Consider the following 25,197-nt stretch of genomic DNA (forward strand, 5'->3'; position numbering starts at 1 on the left):
CTGCCAAAATAAATGTTTTAACTCAGAAAACCAGCCGTGAACTCAAAATCCAATATCGCTGCATGAAAAGTTAATAATAGCTGCAGCAAGAAACGATTTATTTTCACTTTGGTCAGATTGCTTTTCAGTAATTCAGCCACACACATTGTACTTTCCAACCACTATTAGTGAACATGTTGATACAGTGTTTGAATGCACAAAATTCAACAAAATCTATTGTTATTGGCTTTTACCGCTAGTCATAGTTATCCAGATTACTAAGCACAACAGTTAGCAAATCCTGGTGGTTTTCTGACTTGCAACTGAAACACAAAAAAAGTTGGGTCTGACATCATTCCCTGATACAACTTTATAGGTCAATGGAACGCAGCAAAAAAAAAAACAAATTAGTGGTAGTTCTCTACAGCTTTGGCACTGTAAAAGTTCTAATTTTAAGCACAGATGTCCAATAAAAAAATAAATCAATTAAACTAAAAAATAGAAAAGAAAGATTTAAACATTTTCTTAGTTCAGAAATTGCAACTTGTCATTGAAGGTGATTGGGTCTTTGCTGTTCGTACTTAATTTCTTCTCTTCACCTAATGATGCCAGTTTGATGCCATCTTTTAAATTGTTCATTTAAACTCAAATGTTTGATATAGCTTTTTCAACAGCTTGAAACTGTTTCAACTTTAGGAGTTTATTTCACCTAAATTGCATAGTCATGGACAACCTTTAAACTGGATTGGAGAGAAGCATGTTTTGCTAACAAAATAAAAAACTGTCACATCACAAAACTCCTGCTCGAAGTCAAGGCTGTCAAAAATGCGCAGGCTCAAGGTCCATACATATTATTGGGTCCTTCTATCTGTGACCCTGTATCCTGACTTTCTTGATGTCATGGAAACAGCAACACCAGCGGATAACAGGGAGGAACCACCAGGGCAAGACTAAACACAGTGTTATCATTTTAACCATTCCAGTAATGCCATTCAACACTTTTATCATGAACAAAACAGTCACTTATGAATAAATATGTTTCTTATGTTTTTATTGGGGGTTTAGTGGAATGTCAACACAATGCCTCTGGTTGTGTTTCCATTGATATTGGCTTCTGAGTATTGAAAGTTTGGAATTCTCCTTTTTTATGTTGCATTTACTTTCAAAACACTACTGAACCAAGTCAAGTCAGCTTTATTGTCAATTTTCTTTATGTACAAGACATGCAGAGAATTGAAATTGCATTCTTCTCTCATCCACAATACATAAAAACAATTGAGATAGAACAGAAAGACATTTGACATATAAGATATACAACATAAAGGTAACATGGATAACCTATTTGACAACAACCCTAGGGGGTGGGGGTTGCTAGAGTCCAAGGTTTGTGTGTGTAGGGGAAAAAAGGGGAGGGGGAACAGGAAGGGAGTTCAGCTTCCTGACAGCCTGGTAGATGAAGCTGTCCCTGAGTCTGCTGGTCCTGGCCTGGAGACTCCACAGTCTCCTCCCTGATGGCAGCAGAATGAGGAGGCTGTGTGATGTGTGGGTGCAGAAGGCTTTGCATGTAAGATGGGTGTTGTATATGGCCTGAAGGGAGAGAAGATAGGTGCTGACCATGTTCTCAGCTGTTCCGACTAGGGAGGGTCTTGCAGCAGGAACCAGGAAAGCTCGGCATCTTTTGTACATATAAAATTATTAGGAAAAATATATTTTTATCAATTTTTTTTAACCCATAACTGAGAAGAACTGAGCATAACTTTGGTTTGCACAGATTTTAATGATTAAACAATTACAACTTTATCTTTCATTTGGATAAAACCACAACAAACACCAAATCCACCACTGAGACAAAATACAAAGCAGTCAGGATAAAAAAAAAAGTCAGAATGTACAAATCTGGAAAGATAAAGCATAAAACTGGACTCTGAAGAAATAAAGCAGGTCACCAATGAGAAATGTGACAATTGTGTAATTATACAGAAAATAAATGAGATCCTATGTTACGCTAATGCACAACATTGATCTTTGGGTTACAGTAAGGCAAATGTATTAAGGCTGTATTAGCAGAACACACGTTTAAAAGGTAATTTAACACCATCTGTTGCTTTTGCTCATCTCCAGTGGTTTTATTTCACATCTCCCCTTGCTGCTTTGTGGCTCCACTGTTGGATGTAGTTACATGTGAACGCTGCTGGATGTGTTTGGAGGTGAAACTATAGTTTCAACCAGAGAGAGGAACTGTCTTTTGGTCTGGTGTTAAATTACTTAGAACTGGCAGGCACACACTCACACATATACCTACTTTAGGGTCAAGAACACAAGAACATGTTTAGAGGTTTTGTAGCATCTTAAGACTCATTCATTAGGAAAACAACACAGATTACATAAGAATCATTAACACAACCATACAGTACATTTGGACAACATTTAACATAGTTAGGTTCAAAGACAGCAAACACTTTTCCCTTTGGTGATTAACTTTGAATAATAAATTTTATATACACATACTGTACACAAATACTTACAATGGTATACAAGGAGTGACACACTGGTAAACAAAAATGTAAATGAGAAAGTAGATAGTTCAATCAGTTTGCTATAATAACCTAAAATAATCTTTAGTCAGAACAAAATGGTTGCAGTGAATGTCAAACTTTAGGGCAGTGCCCAGGGCCATATACCAAAGAAGTCTGTTGGATAAAATCATTAAAATTCTCCTTCATGAAGGGGTTTACCTATGATTTTGAAATCTCTGCTCTATTTTAAAAATAAAATAAATCAAGTAAAGATAAAAAAAGAAACAAATGCTAAGACAGTCAGAAATACAGCACTGTGGAAAAGCCCCGAGTTATCTCTCATTTCTTTATATTTTACTTCCAAGTTTCTCAACTTTCTTGTAATATTTTAAAATGATGTCTTAAGATGAAGTCATGTGTCTGGTCTTTACTCAAATATTTTTAAAAGACATGACTGTCAGATACTATTTGTCTGCTGTAGATATATATTTTCTTTCTTATGTCCACCGCTTTTTTACTTTCCTCAAGCTATATGATATGCTGTCATGGACAGGTACAAGGGCTAGACAAAAATTACTGAACAAATCAGTCAAAGTCCAAAGGAACATTTTGAAAGATGTTCAGAAAGCCTGAAGAAACATTGGTCTACACCACTTTAGAAAATTACATAAAAGTCTAGGTTCTTTAAAGGAAAGTAAAAAAAAAATGAAAAGAGTTTAAAACTTTTTCACAGTATTGAAAATGAAAAAAAAAGATTTCCACTATAAAGAGTTATGATTAAGGTACCATGACCACAGAGCTTCAAAATACATGAGTGGATGGAGGCAAATGGGTTGAGCTTAAAAACATAAAAAAGCTAAATTCAATACTTCGTAATGATAAAACTTTATATTTTGCCTGACAAACATGAATTTGGGTCAATTTCAGCTGACTGTCTGCCCCTAGTTAGCAGTGCAGGTTTACTAGTAAAAACAATAAATAAATAAAAATTTCTGTTATTTTTACCAAAGTATTTTCATTAACCCATTAGGACCAGTCGCTCCTTCTGAACATAAACACCTAGATATTCCATCACTTCTTAATAATTTTAAAGCATAACAAAGCAGTAACAAAGCATAAGCACAGTCCAATCCAAAGATATCACTGAATAACTGAGAGAAGAAAGGCTGAGGTCACAGGTCACAGCAAACAGAATAAAGCTGCACATGACATGCGTTTGAAAAAATTCTGTCCATTAAGCTCGTCTTACAGGTTTTCTTTTTTTTTTCTTCATTTAGTTGTTTCATTTTATTTTGTTTTTATATAACACTGTGGATTCAATCCAAGCTTAAAATGCCATTGTTGCACACAGAAGTCATGCGTGTGAAAGTACATAAGTGGAGTTGGAGGGGTATAAAGTTGAGTTGGTGCAGCAGAGAGCCACTTCTGTTTGGTCTGTGAGAATAACTAAAGTTGAACATGAGTGGATTAAAATAAGTGTCTATTTTGAGTTGACAGCCAATGCTTGACAAAGGGTCATGACTTCTGTCTAAATGACATAGATCGAGAAGAGTAGTTACACAGTTAGACGGACTGAACTGGAGACAGAAAATGGTTATACTGGCATTACCTTCATTTCACAGATTACTCAAATAATCCATATCATCTTTGCTTGTAAAAATACATATAACACAAAACTTAAAGGACAACATTATTCAACTAAATACAAAAGCTAATGGCCTGTCAGAGTACTCAAAATTCAAACTCCTCAATTTCAAAAAGATGAAGTCTTCACTTTTCATCATAGTTGTCTTCCTCTTCTTTATTATGATCTCTATCCTCTTCATTATCACCTGTTAATCACAAATTTACACCACAGTCAATGCCATGCTCCCAATCCCTTTTAACCATTTCTCTTTTTTTTAAGTCAGTATCTTGATAACGTTTAGCTTTCTTTTTCTGCTTTTTATACCACTGAGTGCTCATTGTTGTGGTGATGGTGTTGATGCATGGCTCCAGCACCAAGCACCGTATGGTTGATGGAAGACGCAGACCGGTCAGATCCGTCTGCCGTCGTACCATTGACATTCTCCTGTCGCTGGCAGCACAAGATCTGCTTGAAGGTGGCACTCATCTCCTTGTCACGATAGGAGTAGATGATAGGATTCATGGCCGAGTTGAACTCCGCGATGAGCAGGAAGAACTTTTCATACGTGAGGACATTGCAGTGGGCACAGAAGACGTCGAGGAGTAGGATGACCAAGCCCGGAGTCCAGCAGATAATAAATGCACCTGAAAAGACACAAAACACATTTAAGAAGTGAAATGCTATAAGCAGGTGTTTAAAGTTTGTATTGTTAGAAAAACGAGAAATAATGTTTAATGCAATTTTATGTGACAAATGGGCCCAAGATGGGCAACAAGAGGTGACTTCAAAACGTTTCAAATTTCTGTTACAGTCTATTAGTTATGTATGAAAATCCACTAAAGGAAAACACATCTGAAAGGTTTTCCTGTAACTGAAAGACACAAGCAGTTGTCTATGTACATGACATTATGACTACCCTTCTAATGATGAGCTATGTCAATTTTATTTCTTGAGCAAAAAAAAAGCTTGGTCCCAAAAAACAAACTACTACTGTGGTTATGCCTCCTAGTTTCTGTCAAAAGGCAATGAAGAGAAGATTTTTCTAGACTGAAGCATAAGGAATAGCAGCAGCCCAATCTAGCATTGACGATGGGATGGATAAGTGTTTCAAGGCCTGGAAGGAATGTCAGATTTGGCTTTGATAACTTGGCATAACTGATAAAAATGGGTCTTAAAAACTGTGGATACTTGCTTCTCAAATTTCAAAGAACTACGTATTGATAGATTTATGACAGTGCTGGAAAATGAGGAGCAAGAGGGCCAAGTTAGTGAATTTTTTGAAATGGTACAATTTCCAAAAATAATAGTCTTGTTTTGCTTCGGGGTCAAACAATTTTGTGTTAACCAGTTTTTGACATATTATAGAAAGATAAACACCTCTTTTTTATCTCAGTCTTTTCTTCAAGACATTAGTAAATAGTGACTGAAGGGCCAATGGCTACCATGATGAGAGGAGGCAGTTGATGAATGAGTAATCTGCAGAAATGTTAAGATGGGTGGTAAAATTTAAAGCAACATTCATCTGAAGGATATACTTGGAATTGTATCGAGATGATGAGTTGTGTTATTCACTTTTTCAGTTTGCAGTCATCATGTTATAGCTAATTGATGTAATGACATCATGAAAAATTGTATGCAGTAGCTCAAGAGAGATTCATTTTTATAAGGTTTTTAATGACAGTTGTGCACATTCTGTTTATTTCCCCCTTTACTTTGTACTTCTGATACAATAAATACAGTAATAAATTCAATCTTTTAACAAATTGTGTCTTTTTTTTGTTGTTTTTTGTAAGTCAACTGTAGAACATTAGCCCCTTGAGACAAAAAAAACAACAACCCTCAATTAGAAATTGTGCAAGCAGGGTTGACACAGTCAAACAGAAATGACAAGCAGGCCTGTTATCTGTTAGTGTTTCTGCAGGCAGCAGCTGCAGCAAAGCCTTGACTTCACTTCCCAGCTATGCAAGCAGACCCTCCAGATTCTCCAGAGTTGAATGCATTTCTTAAATTGTTCACAACCCAGCAGTGAAACTATCTGAACTATTTGTATCTCAAACAGTCTGAAACCTAAATAAAAATATATATATATATATATATATATATATATATATATAAACAAAAAGAAAAAAAAGAGAGTGGAACAAGTTAGCTCACTTGCTTCTTTCTTGCATTGCAATGTTTAGTTTGTGGAATGAAAAAGAAAAAGAAAAAGAAAAAAAAAAAAGAAAAAGATTGTTTTTTGCCTTGTCACTGGTTTAAAATGCCACAAAGTGAGAAAAAGGAGCCAGAGAAGTGGAAAGTCACTGGAGGAAGGCAATTATACATGGTTCTGAAGCAGGCTTGAAAATTTTTGAAATGAATGAAAAATGTACTTTCAGACTTTTCGTGTTGTGAAATTATTGTTTTTTCTTTGTTTTTTTTAATTTTCAAAAGACTGATTTGAACTCAGAATCCTCAGTGAGATCTTCATGGAAACAAAAAATCTGATGTTGGTGAGATGCACTAAATGGGACTGTTCAGTTCAACAGTGGCTGGTTTATTGTTTATTCTAGAGGCTTATATTAAAATAAAATATTTAAAAAGCATTAAAGGTGCAGCTGGAGATAGGCACCATGGATATGTGGAGCTTTAGCATTATCCATCCATCCATCCATCCATTTTCTTTACCTGCTTCCTGTTTCTGGGTTGTGGAGAACTGGTGCCTATTTCTGTGCAAGAGTTGCCAATTAACCTAACATGCATCTTTTAGTCTGTGGGCAAAAACCAGAGTAGCTTTAGCAATTACCTTTAAAAATCTTTATTAGCAATCTAATATATATGCACCAACATCTTTCGTCCATGTATATTTACATCGCATGGCATGAAAGCTGTAATATCAACTCACTACTTCCTCATAACCTTTTATTGCTGCAAGAAACAAACACTTGTCCTTTGTTTTTAAGAACATTATTTCACAAGTTTTATGAAGTAAATTCATTTTTTTTGGCAGTCTAAGTAAATTCTTTGGCAAAGGGAAGTTAGACTAAAATGTTCGTCTCAGTATCTCAATGCAGACTAAAACTGTTTGCCTTTCTTAACTTTCCTCCTCTTCTTTTTTTCATGGTGGAAGTGGGCTTTCATCAGACAGAGAAAAGTGTGCTGTGGGAACAATAATTCGGAAATAATGGAGACCAGACTGAGGCAATGAACCCTACAGCAAACATGCACATATGCAACACACACCTACACACGCACAAATGCAGAACTGAAGGCAGACACATGTTCAGATACAAACACAGAGAAAAACACGCACATGGTTGCACATAGTACAAAGACAGATGGGAAAACATTTGGAAGATGTTGAGAAATCTCATAACTCTTCATTCCATCTCAGAATTCTTTACTTCCCAGTTAATACTGCTCTCTGACTTTCAATGTTATCATACGATTTGTTACAGTACTAGTTTAAAAAAGAACTCTTCTAATGGCTGAGGGCAGTGACACTTTTACAATAAGCAGGCTTCGTTACTGGATTCAAATTTATGACAATAACACATCATTGTTCTTAAATTTTTAACTAATTAAAAAACAACATCTCTGGTTGCTTGATCACAAACACTAAGAATTAAATGAGACAGCAACTAAAAATCCACCTATTTTCTTGAAATTTTTAGTCTCCAACAGTGTCAGCTCAGTGAGATACTGTCTTAACGTTGACCTAAGTATCCTGTCTTAGTCATCTGTACTGACCCAAAATATCTGATCTAACACTGTCCTGGCCAAGCTTCATACATAATAGAATCATTGATCAAGTCTGCAATGTGCATGCTTAGCTGATCAAGCGTTAGAGATAACACTGCTCCTCCTTTCACCATGCTTTCAGTTAAGTATGTTTAAGAGCTACACACACTCACTACACTACAACCCCTGACACCTGGAACATGATTGTGTTGATTTTAGTCTGATTTTCAGAGATGAAAAGGAACCTGTGGCCCTTCAGGGTTTTGTCTACATTAACAAATGCTTAACAAAGCGCAAATAGTCTTCACTTTAAATGGGTTCCCAAAAAGACTTAACTAACTACAAGCAACTGCCTTGATTAATAATGCAGTGCAGGATAAGTATATAGTCAATTCAAACATTCTCTAACCATTAATACATGTCTAACACATGGTGTGAAAGTACATTTATATGAGCATTTACATACATATACACACAGTATATAGATTAGTTAATTCATGAGTTATTAAGCATTAATAAACATTGAGTATGTTGTTTTGGAAGTAATTAGCCTTTATGGGTAAAGCATTGATAAATGTATTAATTTATAGCTTATCAAGGGATGGGTTCAAGGTTAATTAACCCTTTATTAATGATTAAATAAAGCTAAATAAGGTGTAAAAAACTGCAAACTCGAAATATACTCGAGTTTGTAGTTACAGGAATGTGCTTGAAGACTTTTGCAAGCTGTTGTACCAGGCTGATTAGCAGGAAACATACCCCTAACAAAAGAAATATCAGTCAAAACAAAGGAAAAGGCTGTAGAACTGCTTCAAGCAGGAGATTCAACAAAAAGCACAGCAAAGGATGTTAGTTGTTTGCAGTTCGCATAAATCCTTTAGAATGTTAACTTTAGAGATTTTATTTTCTTTTTTCCATGAATTTTATGTAACCTTAAACGGTTTTCAGATTGTAAGTCCTTTCACCACGATTGCTGTTTTTTTATTTGCATCAACCACAAGAATAGTTTTCTATTTTTCTGCCAATGATCTTCCTCCTTTCAGTCTATTTACCCAAGTAGTTTTTAAAATAATCTTCTTAAAGTAAAAAAAAAAAAAAATAACAAGTACTTTCAATGTTGCACTCAAATTGTAAAAAAAAAATAGAAAGCCATCATGCAATGTCATGTTTTATGTCTTCTGGAACAACATGAAGTAACCCAGATGCTACATAATTTGTTTGACACATGATCCTGCTCGCTTTCAATCTGAGTGCCCTACAGCTAATTGTATAAACCAGCCACCAGTCACTTGGTCAATAATTGGACAGTAATTGAGGTCATGGTTTAAGACACCATTCTGGACAAGTAATAATTTGTGACATTTCAGAACGTCATAACTGCTCTTATGACACTTTGCCAAATCAATCATCTTGGTAATTAAAGCCTAAATTATTTGACAGAGAGGGAAACGCAAGGGTTTCTTTCTATAACCACCACCACAAAAGTACAGCTGTCTAGAAAGAAACACTCCACCAAACAATCTTTTTATTTAGTAGGACTGTGTATGTGTGAGACACTCAATGTCTTTTGGAATCTTCATTGTGGACTTGGTAGCTTTGGTGGTCAGTGCCACAGTTTCATAATCCTGAGGCTGCAACTTTGAGCCTAGGTTGCATCAGGAAGGGCATCTGGCGTATAACAATTACCAAATCCACTGTAAAAGTTCACTCGCTCTGGCAACCACTGCAGAAGGGAGCAACTGAAAACAAAACAAACAAACAAACAAAAACATGGACTATTTAATAAGGAGCGTATTACAAGGTCTTCTTGAAGAAGCAGGACTGGAGGTGATTGTAAGTAACCACATATTTATATTTGCTGCTTGATTAGGTTTAGGCATCAGATTTACTTGGTTAGGTTCAAGCTGCACAGTTTCCTCACCTAGTTCGAGCTGTAAAATACAATATATATATATATATATATGCATCTAAAATACACCTCAAAATTAACTTTTCAGTTACTAACATAGAAAATGTTAGTGTTCACTTGATTTGTAATTTCTTTTTCCAGCTCAAAGCTAAGTGTTTCCTTCTACTTTGATTTGTGATGCCAAAAAACACACAGTTTTACTTTTTTCCCTTTTATTTCTCTGTTTTTAAATGTACTGTATTTATTGGTGCAATCATTTTTTTTATTGGCATCTATAATCCTGGCAAGAAATAATCTGAACAGAAATTGTCATCATGATAAGTTCTGGTCATGTGTTCTTATATACATAAATTGCCTGAAATACAATATTTTCCCTCAAGAGATTAATAAAGTATCCATCTTTCTCTATGACTGTCAGAGCGAGAAAAGTTCATTTTTAGTCAGATGTAGATTAAATATTGTTGAGCTTTTATCCACTAGTCATCAGCTGTGCCATCAACTCTTCTGTGTGGGAGTGTTTTATTGTTTATACTTCTCAGTGTCATTTAGCACAGGAAAAATGCTATCCTTCAGCATCCCTTTCAGTGTTTGAACAAATAATTTTACAGTGTAGGACGTTCTCTGTTTGCTTTGCAACATACCAAGGTTTTTATAAAGGAAATTTCACTATGGAACAATGCCTGTCATGGTGAAACAAGTGCATGAAAGGTAAAAGAATGTCCATAATGGCCTTTTTATGTTTTTGATCAAAGCTTTGTTTCCCAGCTGTAAGACTTTCTACTTTGTGTTGATGTATTTCTCAGACCGCAATATGCTTTTCTCATTTGAGAGCTACTCATGTTGCTATTACGGATTTTTATGCATTACTATAATTTCTCACATGTAATCTGGCTGGCTTAGATTTCAGCTAATGTGAATCCTCCCAGGCTCCTAAAAATGAATAAAGACCCAATATTACATTACTTCTCTTATATGGCTTCTAATTCTTTCCATTAATTAGTTTTTCTTTGTCTTTTTTTCCCCCCCATCTGGTTTCCTGTCTCACTCCTAACTCCCAATGTTTTCTTTGTGTTTCTAATATATAATTGTTTTTATTAATATAATTTTCTTTGTACATAACTTTTTGGCTTTGTTTGTCTCTCAGTTGCATCCTTTTTGTGTATGTCTCATTTTGTTTATCTCATTCTCTCATTTTTCTAGGCAAACCTTTTGCTGTGGTTTTGACCATCATATATTTATATGTTTCTGAAATGGCTGAGTGGCTTCCTGTTGGTCAACAGAAAGATCTTTCCCCCTCCATCTCCTCTTTCCCACATCAGTGCTTCCACACAAGTACACATTCAGCAGTTGAGTGTTTACAATTATTGATAAAGAGGCTTGTGCTGTGCTCAGAGATGGATTCTGGTGGTGGTGTCACAGTGATATAATAGTCCAGGAAACAGGCTTTTGATTGTAAGTACAGTGACTTAATTGAAATGTCTGTAATGCAGTTTTTCCCCTGCTCTGCCAGCACAATTGTTAGTCTGCAGCAGCAACTCACTTCTGAGTGCTGAGAACTCTGGTTTTCAAACTTGACTAAAAAAAACCAAAACAAAACAAAACATGTACATGGTTACTGTAGAGGCTTTGGCAAAATAAATGCTGATTTAAAGTGAAACTTCAGTCATCCTATTTATAGACTAAACTTCAGTGTAATATCCGTTTTATACCATCTTGCTGTTGTGTTTCCTGTGTGTTCTTCAGCCTCAGTGACTTCAAGCTAACTTGCCTATAGTGTTCCTCGCAGCAAAAGAAGCCACCAAACAATGTCTGCATATTAAGGTCATGTTAAATTCCTAAAGTACTTAGCTCTAAATTTCATGTTTTAAATGTACCTGCACAAAATGATAAAGTTGGTTTTCTTTCATGTATAGGTCAGGGTCTAAAGACATAACATTTCTTCTGACCACTATTTACAATTTGTGCACTTTCCTAAAGTATTGAATAAGTGTAGTTATTTAAACAGAGTAAAACATTTGCCTGAATGAACAATTGATGCTTCTGAAACAGGATCCACATGGACAGTTGCTGCCATTGTGAGAGATTAGAAAAGCTGCACTGTGTATCAGACATCTTGGCAGACACACAAACACATACACACAAACACTGAACAACATAGAAAACAGGTGACATCGTGATCAACATAGCAGGCATGTTTAAATGCTGGCTGTGGTTTGTACCATTTGGCTTATGGCTAGCTCTGATTGGTTCTGGTCTCAATTTGCCAGAAACAGCAGCAAAATTACATGCAATAATTGTGTGTTTCTGAGAGATATATTTGAGATTTTGTAACCTTTATTGTTTGTCCTAATTTTGAAATCAAGACATGGAAGAGTCTACGTTTTTTAGGGTAAATACTTGTTCGTTATACACAGAGATTTTGTAACACATGCAAGTCAGTGATATGCCATCTGGTTGCATGTGTTTAGGGATGGTATGGCTTGGCACTCCACACTGTCTGACAATGTGACTTCATACAGCACCATAAGCTTTAAGATAATCAGATCATTCACAGAAAACCCGTACATAAGCCAAAACCTGACACACAGACTCCCACACAGAATGAAAATGTCATGGTTAATTAAATAGGACTGTTTGCTCACTGAAAATTATTCAAGAAAATGTCTGTTCAGATCACTCAAACGTGTCTTTCTTTTTTCTTTTTTTTCTGGACAAGCCAAGTGGCCAAAGACTAGCGAGATTGTTCTTGACCTAATCCTTAAGTTTTTCCCTTTGAAAGATGAGCATTAACTAGTTTTCATTACTTTGTAGACTAAAAATTTATCTTCCTATCAAAAAAGACAATATGGCTATTAGGAGTACTAAACAATAGGTTTCAGTTATTCATATTAATATTTTACGATTCACTGCAAAATTCAGTAGTACATGTAGAGCTTTTTAAATTAACTTCTTTGCGATCAGGTTGGACCTACTTGGCCGGTTAGGTCAAAACTCTACAGACTGCATGGAAAACGGGGAAAAAAGAATGACTGTGTGTGCTTTAGTGCTATCTCCAGATGTGTATCTTTTTATATAAACAAAACAAAAAAATCCCATGTGTGGTTTTGTTTTTTTCCACCAGTTTTATGTGAATGAAGTCCATCTTGTGTTCTTTTGTTTTTTATTAGGCTTGGAGGGTTATGTGTCTGTGGGAGACTATGTATCTACACGCTCTATCTGCCCATGTTTGTGCACATTTTAGTAACAAACTTTGTTTTTTCCCCCAGTTTCCCAGTGAAGAAAGTAAAGAAAGGACAACAGTCAGCAGGGGAGCAATTATTATCATTTGGCCACATGATGGAAGATTGTGAAGAGGAAATAATGTAATAATTTGCCTGAGAAGCGCATAAGTAAAGCCAGGAATCTAATGAAATTGTTACCATATTATAGATAGGATAGCTTAAAAATCCCATTTGCCTGTTTGAGAAGGGTTTAAAAAATGATAACAAAGTATTTGAGAGATGTGATTCAATTGTCATTTGGAATGAGTTGAAAGAGAAGGGTGATAGAAAGGGAGAGACGTAGTATTCAGTATCCTCTTTAGTAATTCAAGATTACCTCACTCAAAAACAGAGAATTCCAGACTGAACAAAAACACATCACACCCTTGCTCAAAAGACTGAGTAAACTATTAGCTTTAGAGAAAAGAAACAAATGGGATTTTCCAAGAAACCTAAAAATGAAGAATGCTTTTATTTCACAATTTTTTTATTTTATTTTATTTTTTCACAATTTTACTCCAGCTCTAAAGTGTTTCTAAAAACTGAACTTTAAAGTCTTTACTACTGAAGAATTTATTATAGTCTTAAAATGACTTTGGTTTTTAAGGTGACTAGGGATCTGTAAGGCTGCTAATCAACCTGGCTTCTTGCACAACTCTACCAAAAAGCACTCATTTAGCCCAGTCTGCTAAACTGATCATCTGTAACAGTATGGAATTGTACTTATTTTTTTGTTCCTGTTTTAATGGCAGATAATGCTTTAGTTTCCAGGTAATTAAAAAAATTTGCACATGGAATATGATTTGTATGTATTTTAGTGTTTTTTTATGATTGCAGCAAATTTTACAGATTGTTTTTTTTTTCTTTTAGAAGACTGAATTAAAAGGCAGCAGCAACTACAATGCTGCCATGAATATTTTTTCTTTCTTTTTTTTGAAATCATTATATAATTGTGAAAGTCTGTTGTGCAAATTAGTTGTAATAATCTAGAAAGAAAACTAAACACTAATGACCAAGTTTCATTACTGACTTGCCATAATGGAAAAACAATAATTTTCACTAAGTGCAGCAAAAATTATTCCACTCACATACTTTGTAATTTATCCTTTCAACATACCATACAGTCTACACCATACAATCACAAGGAAACAAGTTTAAGCCATCAGACAGTACTCAAATCTCCCTTCCTCTTAGGTTAAACAAGGAGAAATAAACAAAACATCTCTAAGCAACAGAGAATATACAATCTCCACTTTTACACTTACTGTGGAAGACTGAGAACATTCTGCTGTTCCCTGCTTTGAATTAAGACAGGAGTAAAGACAACAATTGCACCAGGATGAGATAACACAGCACATAGGAGACAAATCACATGGAATCCCTTGGTATGTTTTGTCTAGGACCAACACATCCTGCTTCCAGGCACTCAGAAACACTTTTCCCACAATTCTTGCTCAATCTAACTTTATAGAGACTGAGATAATCTTCTACTATTATGTTTTTAGTCAGTTCATGGAAAACATAAGAAATAGCAAAAGAAAGATAAAAAAAAATACTTGACAGTGCAAAATGTTGAGAAAAATCTGTGTTTGTTAAAGCATTTTGACAATGCATTTAAAAGACTATAAAAAAGGATTTTTAAATGTATTGTTAAAATGCTTTGTTAATGCATAAACTAATTGTGCTGAATTACAGTATAATTTACAAAAGGACAGTGAAAAATTAGATCACTATATGTGACACTGGCAGTCCTACTAGGCAGACACTGTGCTTGGTCCAACTGCAGAAGCTCAACACATTCATTGTTTTTGTATAACTAATGACTTCAGTACCGGCACTCAGTGATAGATGTAGACTGAGAGTCTTAGTAGACAGTAATGGAAGCAGTATTAATGTAGTGAATCAATTGTGAGAAATGTTGTCAATTCAAAGAAGCAAAACAACATAAAATGTATTGAACAGAATTCAGATAAGCATATTATTCTACAACAGCTAAAGTGCAACCCCTTTTCCAAACAAAATGTTTGCATTTTTTTTTTCTTATGCGGGAGAAAAAGTCTCTTTTGTCCATCAGTTGGCTTAGATCAGGGGTAGGCAACCCTGGTCCTGGAGAGCCACTATCCTGCATGTTCATTTTGGTTTATATTTGGTAAATTCAGACCACAGCAGATCATTTGTATTAAAACCCTTAACATATTATACAAAAATGTTATCTAACAGACTGACAAACAAACATACATAGACAAACAAATTGGAATTATTGATAAATCATTCTTACCCAACACAATGGCCACAGTTTTCAGCAGCGACATCATTGTATCTCGGTTACGTCTTTGTCCAGAGCTGTGTCTTGACATCCTCATGGTCCTTTGTCGTACATAGACAAAAATGTGGGCATACAGTGTTACCATGACAACAAAAGTCACCAGGTTAAACACTGCCCAGAAGATCAGGTAGGAGTTGCTATAAAGAGGAGCCATGTTGGAACAGGTTTTAAGGCTACAGATACAGTTCCACCCCAAGCTGGGGATTGCCCCCATTACTATGGACATGGTCCAGATTATGACGATCACCACTACTACACGTCTGTTGCTCATACGTGTGTGGAGCTGCATTCGAAAGACAGTGATGTGCCGCTCAATGGCGATGGCCAGTAGGTTGGCTACAGACGCGGTCAGGCTTGTATCGATCAAGCCTTGACGCAGCAACCACGTTGAAACAGTCAGATGCTTTGTGTTCGGTCCTGTGTTAAACATCAAGTAGAAGTAAGCCAATCCAGCAAAGAAGTCAGCAGCTGCCAGGTTGGCCATCAGGTAGTAAATAGGGAAGTGAAATCTCCTGTTGACATAAATGGCGACCATTACCAGAAGGTTGGCGAGCATGATGAAGATGCACACAGTGATGCCTAGACCCATTACAAGCCTGCTGACGGCATTCCAGTCACTAGCGAGGGGTTTATCACTGCGGTTGTAGAAGAAGGCGATGGTCTCATTGTAGTAGCACTGCTCCTCATCCATTGTGGTAGTGGCACTTTCTGAAATTAGAAAAGAAAAAAATAGAGATTTTAGAAGGTTTTTTTGAGGATGTACCTATATCATGTAGACAGACATAAAACACTTTGAGCTCAAAACAACATTAATACTGTATATTTTTTTAGATTTCACCACTGCATTACTGCTGTTGAGCATTTTTATATACATGGATAGGGAATTATATTCTTTTATTCAAGACAGTAGCATGTAAAATTTAGAAAGTTGAATGTCCATGTAAGCAGCTTGAGCATCAAATTTAGATTGTGTGGAAATCCCAAATAAAAGACTTTACCCAGCAATGGTTATGTCATCTGCAAACTATTGAGGTTTACTTAAGATTATTTTTTAGATATCAGAAATTATTATGTACTGAGACTATAAACTACTATATTTTTTTTAACTCTCAAGAATGGGTTCATATCTTTGTAAATAAATCATACGGTCCTCTTCCCTAATAGTTCAAGGAAACAGTGCTTAAGGAAGCATGTGTTTTTCAAGATAAACAAGGAAATAAATAAATAAATAGCTTGTTTGCTAGATGTTTTTTATTTGTGTGGTACCCTGACTGCTTCACATATGGAAAACAGCCATTATAAAGTCAGGAGCTTTAGTATTATAGAAGCAAGGAGCCATATTTCTTTCATCAAATATTTAAAATGTCTGTGGTGTTAGAATGCTTCTCTGGATTCCAAGAAAACTCAATAGGTAGAATGATGCTTTGAGTGCACTCATTCATACACATAAACAAATAATGTTTTCATCAACATGTGTGTATGTGTAATAAGCTCCAGTCCAACACAGAGGCTGACCAGTCTCTCTCATACACTCAAAACCGGAAACAGGACCTGGGGTCTGGTGCAGAGTCTGTTTGTGTATGTTTGTTTGGATGTAAGTGAGACAAAGACTAAAGAGAAGAAAAGGAAGGAACTTGGGACAATTGAGAAACAAGGAATGAAGGAAGCTGTTTTCGAAGGAAAGCTATACATTTTAATTTTTTCCTTAAAATAAAACAATATTCTTGACCAAGTAGGCAGAATGTTGAATTTTCCAAACAGAAAACAATGCATCATAAACTATACAGTAGACCCCCCCAACATATTGGCATCACTCTAAATGCTTACACTGCTGATTCAAAATGAGTGTGGATTAAACATGGCTGCACCACAAAGGCATTATAAAGAAAGTCCTACTAAATCAAATGCACAGGTTTTCAAACTCTGTTTATGTTTTCAATTTCCTGTGGGTGGCTGATAAGAAACATCTGCAGCCACATTTGCTTGGGGTGGCAATAAAAAGTTATTTAATTCAAATAGTATTTTCTGTTAGATGAATTGAATTATTACTAACAGCAGAAAGCCACACACAGGGTGGATATAACTGCTTAATATCTACTGTTTAAGTTTTGCAAGCATGTCAAAAAAATAATATACAAACAATCATTTTTTTCTAGCCTTAGGTTTATTTATTTAGGTATGTTTATGCAAATTTCAAATGGATTTTTTTTGTCACTAATAAAAAACATCTTGGTTTTCTTCCTGTCTTATGGTAAATCAGTATTGAAACTGTTAGCTATTGTCCCAATTTATTAATTTATTAACATTATTATCAATCACAGTGTAACATGACACTGTTATAAAGCCTCTAATAGATTACTAAAATGTATTTACAAAATGTATATTTGAACATACAGCAGCAAGATAAGAACTACCTAAATAAAAACAACAACAAAAAAAAACTATTTTTATTTGCAGTGCAGCAATGGCTAGACCTGATGCTTCAGAGCAAGAAGGTTGCTGGGCCATCTCTTATTTGGAACCTTTCTGTGGAGTTTGCATGTTCTTCCTATGCATGCGTGGGTTTTCTCCAGGAACTCTGGTCTCCTCTCACAGACCAAAAGCATGCATGTCATTGGTATCTCTAAATTGTCACTATTCATGAAGCGTGAATGGTTTTCTGTCTAGTTTGTCTCTATGCGACCCCAAGAAGGACTTGTGACCTGTCTGGGGTGTACCCCACCATTTGCACAATGGCCGCAGGAAATAGGTACCAGTTTCTCCGCTATCTTGCATGGATAAACAGGTAAAGACAGTGGATGGATTTTTATTTTTTAGTCAGGAAATTGTCCAAATTGTTTACGTAGAGGACTGGAATTCAAAAATTGCCACCAGGGGGCACTTGTCCTTTGCTGGTCTTGGTAATAGTATGTGTCAATTGTATCATATAGTAAATGGCCTTAGATGCCCCACTTGAAATTAAAATATGTATGTTTTTAAACTACAGTGTTATCCAATCCTTTTTTTATTCACATTGTATAAAATAATTGGTATGAAATTTTATACGGACAATATGAGCTCAATGTTTGGCCAGTAAGCTGCAGATTTTATCATAATGCAAACAAACAAACAAAAATACATTCCCCGTCTCTTTTTAATGCTCTTTCTTTTTGGTGTCCGTGGCAATGTTTTTTTTAAAAGAGGAAACATAAATTTGAGGTTTTTATCATTGCTTATGTCCAAATAAAGCAGTAGCTCAGCTATTTGAGGCAGTACAAGCAGCAGCTGAAAACTAGCAGGAACACTAATGAGCTATAAATCAGAAGTGACAAACTGATGGAGCCTCTGTGACAACTACCAGAACAGATGAAAGCTGATCTATTCTGCTTGTCTTGTGTGGTTTATGGCCATTAAACATCTAGAGGGAGCAGCCATCAGGGCATTAGAAGCCAGAGGCAAGTCTTCAGTACTAGAAAGTGGAGGAAGTGTCAGTGGCCTTTCAGTGCACATTCCCGACACTTTCATCAGAGCCGGGGATCCTGCAGTGGGAGATCATGTCATTGTGTGTGAGTGTATGTGTTTGAGTGCAGCAGCTGGGGATTCAGTCTTATAAAAGAGAAAGATTGTGCAAGAAAAAGGACACAGCAAGAGGGGAATTTAGTTGTGCTCTTGCACGTGGGTGTACACATGTATGAAAATGGCCCTTTTGAAAAAGAAAAACTCTAGAGTGTGTTGATGGGAAAGAGGAACTTTTTATATTTTAGAATTACATGAACCACAAGTATTAGAGAGATAACTAAGTGATATATGCAGATATGTGGAGGTGTGGCAATTTCTGGCAGTGTGGACAGAGAGTAACTGTGTTTTGTGTGCCAAAGTGTCTTTTGGGTTCTGAAAAGGACCACCCTGGAATCCATATGTGTGAGGTCATTACTCAAGAAACGACAGCAAGACTACATCTGTGTGTTCAGAACACATGCCTGGCTCAGACACATACCAATCATCTTAGTTTCTCTCTCAAATTTTTACCCAAAGGGATGTTTCTTTCAGAAACATGACACTTGGCACACAGCAGCATATATTTAGGAGTCAAAAAACACAACCCTGTCCTTTTGTATTGACTTATATGGATCTGATTTGAAAGGTAAAAGTTAATAACTCCTCCAGCTTAGACTAGAAAAAAGAATTCTCATTATCTTAAATGAGTCTTGTATGGACAGAATGTAAGTTGCACTGACCATGCATCCTCCCTCATTTCTATTATGTATAAAAATATAACACCAAAATATGCCTCACTTTGTCTTCAACTTATGTCAGTGATGTGATGAATTAACAACCTTACTACAACACTTTTTACTATCGCTTTACTCCAATGACCTCTGGTATCACTGAGGCCTTGACTCTCCACAACTTCTCTATTCCCTCTTTCAGCTCTTGGTATTTCTCGAGCTTCTCATGGTCCTTCTTCCTGATCTTACAGTCACTTGGGGTTACTACATCTGACAGCACCGCCTTTTTCTATAGGCTGTCAACCACTGCTATGTCCATTTGGTTAGCCATTACTTGTTTATCAGTCTAGATTTAGAAGTATCTTAGCCCTGCCATTCTCTATCAGCACTGGTGGAGTCTCCCACTTCTTCTGTGGGACATTCAGTCCATTTTTCTCACAAATGTTCCTGTACATTATTCCAGCCACTTTGTATTGATGTTCTTTGTCTATATGTATTTATATTAAGCTCAGAAAGAAATAAGCTCATAATGTCCCAGTAGTACTTTGTCAAGGGTTTTACTTCCCAACTAAACGATCTTACTTATCGTTAATTGTCTATATGAAATTTTCCATTGTTTATATGTAACTGAATGCACCATTAACAGATGTCAAGTGGAAAAACAAAAAATATTTATGTTTGCAATAAGGCATAAGGTTTAAGGAGCTGATGCATGACAATGACACTACGCAAGTGTGACGGGTCTAGTAACTGATCAGCCAGAATGTTTCTTTGTTTTTTTTGTTTTTTTTCTACAATATATATCTACTGTTCACCTCTATATTTGCATTTGCACAATGTTGCAACCTATGGTTCAAACAAATGTAGGACAGGAGCTGTAAAAATGGGCAAATAAGTAATTAAACCTTACTAGATTACATTACTTTACATCTCAACTTTGCAATGTATTGGTTGTTTTACAAAATGTGTGTGTGTGTATGTATATTGTGATTTTCACATAGATGATGTTTATGTAACTCACATTGTGTAAGCAATGCATGTATTGCATATTGTTGTTATAGGTAACATTGTAAATAAGTAAAAAATAAAGATTCAAAATGCAAACAGCACCTCCTCTATGTAAATATAAAATAAAAAAATAATTTAATAAAGTACAAGCAACCTAAAACCCCATCCTCTGAGCAGGAACATTGGTCAGCAAGCATTAATTCTCCAGCTATCCCAGCAGCTGTGTTGCATAAAACTATCCTCCATGAAAATAACCCAGAAGATATCCTGCAGACGCACTTTGAGAAATCTTCAGAAAGGATTGCAATGTATCTGAAGTACATGAAAATGCATGAAAATGTTATTTTATGTTTTAGTAAAAAGTGGTCACATGAAAGTTTAGTTTTGGGAACTATCTAGAAACACATTTTTTGGCCATGTGGAATGTTGTTTAGATATCGTGATTAAAAACAAGATGGGCATGAACATCAAACAGCAAAAAAACTCCAATATAAATAAATACATAAAAAGAAGAACAAAACTCTGTCTGGTGTTTGAGCTCATAGTAACCATTACAAATTAAAAGAAAGATATATATATAATGTGCTGGATAGGTGAAAGTATGACTTATTCTCCACATACATGATCTTGATAGTGAAAATGCTTTGCCTTTAACAAAATAAGCCTTAACCTGAGCAGATCCACAACATTGTTCTAGCTGTAAACTTAAAAGTGCAGCATTACTGAGATTACAAGGTGGATTAAAGGTTTCTCACCCATTGATATGTTTTATATAAGACCGAATGTCCCCATCTTCTCTGGGTGTTGGGGATTGAAGCCAGCAGGACACAATATATGGAAACTGCCATGTTGTATTTTTGGACCAGTGTCTGTGCACTAGTAATGTGGGGTTTGAGCTTTCTTTTAGGCATGATATTAGTAATTACAACTAAATTTATTAGAAAAAAACCCCAAAATATCTGAACATACAGCAGCAAGATAAGAACTACATGAATCAACAAGAATTAACACCTGAAATCAATATTTGATGTGTACTTTTCGTTTTATTAAGGGTGATTGGACATATTACTTGTAATGGGACCATCCTTTAGGGACACCATACCTGCTCTGACTTCAACTTTTGGGTTCTCCTCTGGAGTCCAGTATTTTACATGTCAGTGTTGCCACCCTTACTCTAAATTCAGTTCATATAGAATGCTTTTTTTCACATAGGTCAAGAGATGGTGTCAAAAGACTAATTCAGTTCTAATTCTATATTAGGTATATATTAAGACACAAAAGCAGGTACTTTAGAATGAATTTTAATGGGCCTTATTAATGGAGTTAAGCTTAAGTGTGGCTTGTGTTTAGGTTCATAGGATATACTGAGCCTCAAAGGCTACTTACAATGTTCTTTTTAACTTTGTGCTTATTTTAAATTACTTTATATGTAACATTAGCGCAGAATGTACAGAATTAACTTTTGGGCTGCTCAATTTTCTGCTTTCATTAAGAAAGAAGAGTATGACTGGAACATAACTAAATGACCCAACATAGCACAACTGCAACTGTGGATGCATTTATGCATTGAGGGACTGATTACAGACACAGGACAGGTGTCATAATGACTAAATAAGGAGTTGGTGTCCTGGAGAAGCAGAGGGCTAGACTAACTGAAGGAAAGCAGGGTCACTAAGATGAATAACAAAACACCAATCATAATGATTTAAATCAAAATGTAATGGACTCCAAAACATGCAAAATTAAAACAATAAAACCAATTCAAAACCACTACAAAACTCCAAGACTGTGACGAAGAGACAATTAGGCTGCCATTTAAAAGCTCTGATTCTACAAGAATAAGATACTTTGCTTGTCAGTCCAGCAAACAACGGCATCAGCTCACAACATAGCTAAATCCCTTTGATCCGAATAAGCTTCTAGGTACAATAAAGCAAGAAGGAAATGGCCAAAAGCAAACTCTGCAGCAATTAGTTTTTGTGTCTTTCTCTGCAGTAAATGTAAATCTTGAAATATTTTGCATTACAGTTTTTTTGGTGGCCACAGAAAAAAAGTGCTTAAATTGTAAGTTTACATCTTACAGGCTCCTCCCACCTCTATCTGGTGTGTTTCAGTTATGTTTCCAAAGCACTGCACTGAGCAGACGGTTTTCATATAAACACAGTAGAAAACAACAGGAGAAATAACAATGATTGACGCTGGTTAGAGAGATGTCATAGGTCTGAATGTTGTGTCTCACTTTGGCAAAAACAGACTCCAGTTAATAATGCAAGGACTATAGAAGAAATCTGAGGAACATGGTATTCTAAAGTCTCTTTCTGTGGTTTTTCAATATAAAAATTTACCAGGTAATACTAATTTAAACCTGAAAATATATTTAAAAGAGGTAAAATACTCCTTGTATGTAATAATTATGTTTTATAAAGTGGTATCAATTGGTGTAAATATGGTTAGTTGGTGTCTTCTCTGCAATAAACGTACCTGGAAACCTTAACTATCCCTATAATATCTGATCTGACACCTACTGAAAGAAGCTTCCTGTTCAAGCTTAGCCAGACTAGAAGCTGCCTTAACTTCATACAGGAAATAACCCCAAGTCTGCTTTCACTCCTTTTACAATTCATCATTCAACCTTCAATATCAACAGCTGGTTGTTATTGTTATTGGTCCTGAAACAAATGGGACTTTAAGAGGATCACCACGGACTGACATGTTATTCTTACATTGGATGAGTTATTTTTCATTAGTGAACATTTATTTGTATGACCACTCCCTGTTCTGGGATTCTAAATGGAGCTGTGTCCCACAGTGAACTGATAAAAGGCAGAGTGATTGATTGTGCCCTCTAAAATAATGATTTTTAAAATCTCTTTGTTCACCGAAGTCTGTGTATAAATGAAGGTGAACCGCAAATCCAATTTCTGCAAAATGAGTTCTAAACTGTCTGACTGAAGACAGCGTGATAAAGTTATTCTTTTGCAATGGAGGACAGAATAATTAACTGAATTGGAAAGATAAAATTAAGCCTGTGAAGCTTGGGAATACATGAGCAATTTTCTTAAAACTGTAAACTTTTTGTTTTCTATAATCTATAATCCCTTTAGTTTATAAGCACGATATTGCAGGGTGACATCATGGGTCTTGATTTTGAAGAAGTCAGAAAGCATTTAATACAGAAGTAACTGAAAGTAATCATTTTAACATCTAAAATTGTTACCCTTTGGAGGTACATCAATGCAAGATGGCCACCACAGCTAATCAACCTTCGGCCAAGACAAAAATCGTTAAACCCCAATGTATCTTACAAATACTGAGCTAAATTAGATGGCTTTAGTTTTAAACTATGGTATGAAAAATGGGGGCAATATGCATTCCTTCATGAATGATAGGATGAAATTAACTTTTTTTTTCCTTCACGCAACACTCAGAAACATTTCTCCCATCGTTTCATCTCTTCTTGTCTTTCCCTTTTAAACTTTCCCACCCTTCACCCATCTTATGCCATCTCTTTTTTCCCTCTGCTCAACTTCACTTTTCATTCCCCCCACCCCTCCCTTCCTGTCTTTGCCAACTCTCCACACAATGTGCCCATTGTTTCCCCGCTCCCTCTCTAGAAAGCGGAGAGAGAGAGAGAAAAAAAAAAAAAGATGTCTGCGATCCAGAACTTGCACAAACACTCGCACACATAAGCGTTCATTCTCCAACTTTCTCTTTAAAAAAAATCCCGAGCGAGGGCAGGCCAGCTTCTCACACGTTCTCACACCAATGCATACTGTCAAACACTTGCAGTGTACTGAAGGAGCTCTGGACAAGGGATGGATTGAGAGGGTGGGGTTGAGTCATGCATGACTGCTGACTCATTTCTTGTTACTGGATGATACACTTGAAAAATGTCAACACTTCCCATGCACACAGGGGTTAAACCTGTGAATATATTTGATGACTTATATACACATGGGTCTCTGTAACTATATGAACAATCAGGAAAGTTGTGCAAGCTTTATTGTAGAAATGTCAAAAAAGATAACTGAAAGTTGCCTATATGACTATAATAAGAAACAATGCACTTGGGATGATGTAAAACCACACTGCAGGCCATTAAAGCAGCAGCATTTCATCACATCAGCAACAGAAGTTCTGTGGAAGCATTATATGGACTCTTGCATAATGTTTTACTCCCCATGGAGAAGGAGTTAACTTGTTGTTGTTAGATTACACAGAGATGAGCTGAGTCAGTTTCACTTTGGTCTCTGGTTTGTCCAAAGCTACTAAAAGCAACAAATCTATTGCAAAGAAACAATGGGATTCACCACATTAGCTGGATAATAAAGTTTCCTGGGGAGTCATTGTTTAAGACGATTTTAACTCATGGCTTATAACAGATGGAGGAGAGTTTAACGCACACTCTCAGTTTGCTCATGTCTATCTGGCAAAATGGTGCCAAAAAGGAATAAAATATAGACACAAAATTAATCCATATAACAGTTAAAACTTCAGCTTAAATAAACATAGTGACATTTGAAACGGACATTTTTTAATAGCTGTTGGTGGCAAATAGTATCTTGAGAGCTACTGAATCTTGGATCCAACATATGTAGCGAAATCCTGACTAAAAGATAGAAATATCTTTGTCTGAAACCTAAG

At 35.8% G+C, this 25,197-nt stretch overlaps 1 protein-coding gene across 1 annotated transcript in view; it reads right to left on the reverse strand.

The window, feature by feature from the left end:
* Window positions 1–1,157: 1,157 nt before the first annotated feature.
* Window positions 1,158–25,197, reverse strand: part of lpar1 (lysophosphatidic acid receptor 1) — a 28,973-nt gene continuing 4,933 nt past the window's right edge. The window contains exons 2-3 of the mRNA XM_017410770.2: window positions 15,290–16,045; window positions 1,158–4,766 (exon numbers count right to left, since the gene is read on the reverse strand). Coding sequence (XP_017266259.1) covers window positions 4,441–4,766; window positions 15,290–16,028 — 1,065 coding nt within the window. The 5' untranslated portion in view covers window positions 16,029–16,045 and the 3' untranslated portion in view covers window positions 1,158–4,440. The remainder of the gene's footprint in view (window positions 4,767–15,289; window positions 16,046–25,197) is intronic.

Source organism: Kryptolebias marmoratus, linkage group LG14 (genome assembly GCF_001649575.2).
Source record: "Kryptolebias marmoratus isolate JLee-2015 linkage group LG14, ASM164957v2, whole genome shotgun sequence".
Taxonomy (NCBI): Eukaryota; Metazoa; Chordata; class Actinopteri; order Cyprinodontiformes; family Rivulidae; genus Kryptolebias; species Kryptolebias marmoratus.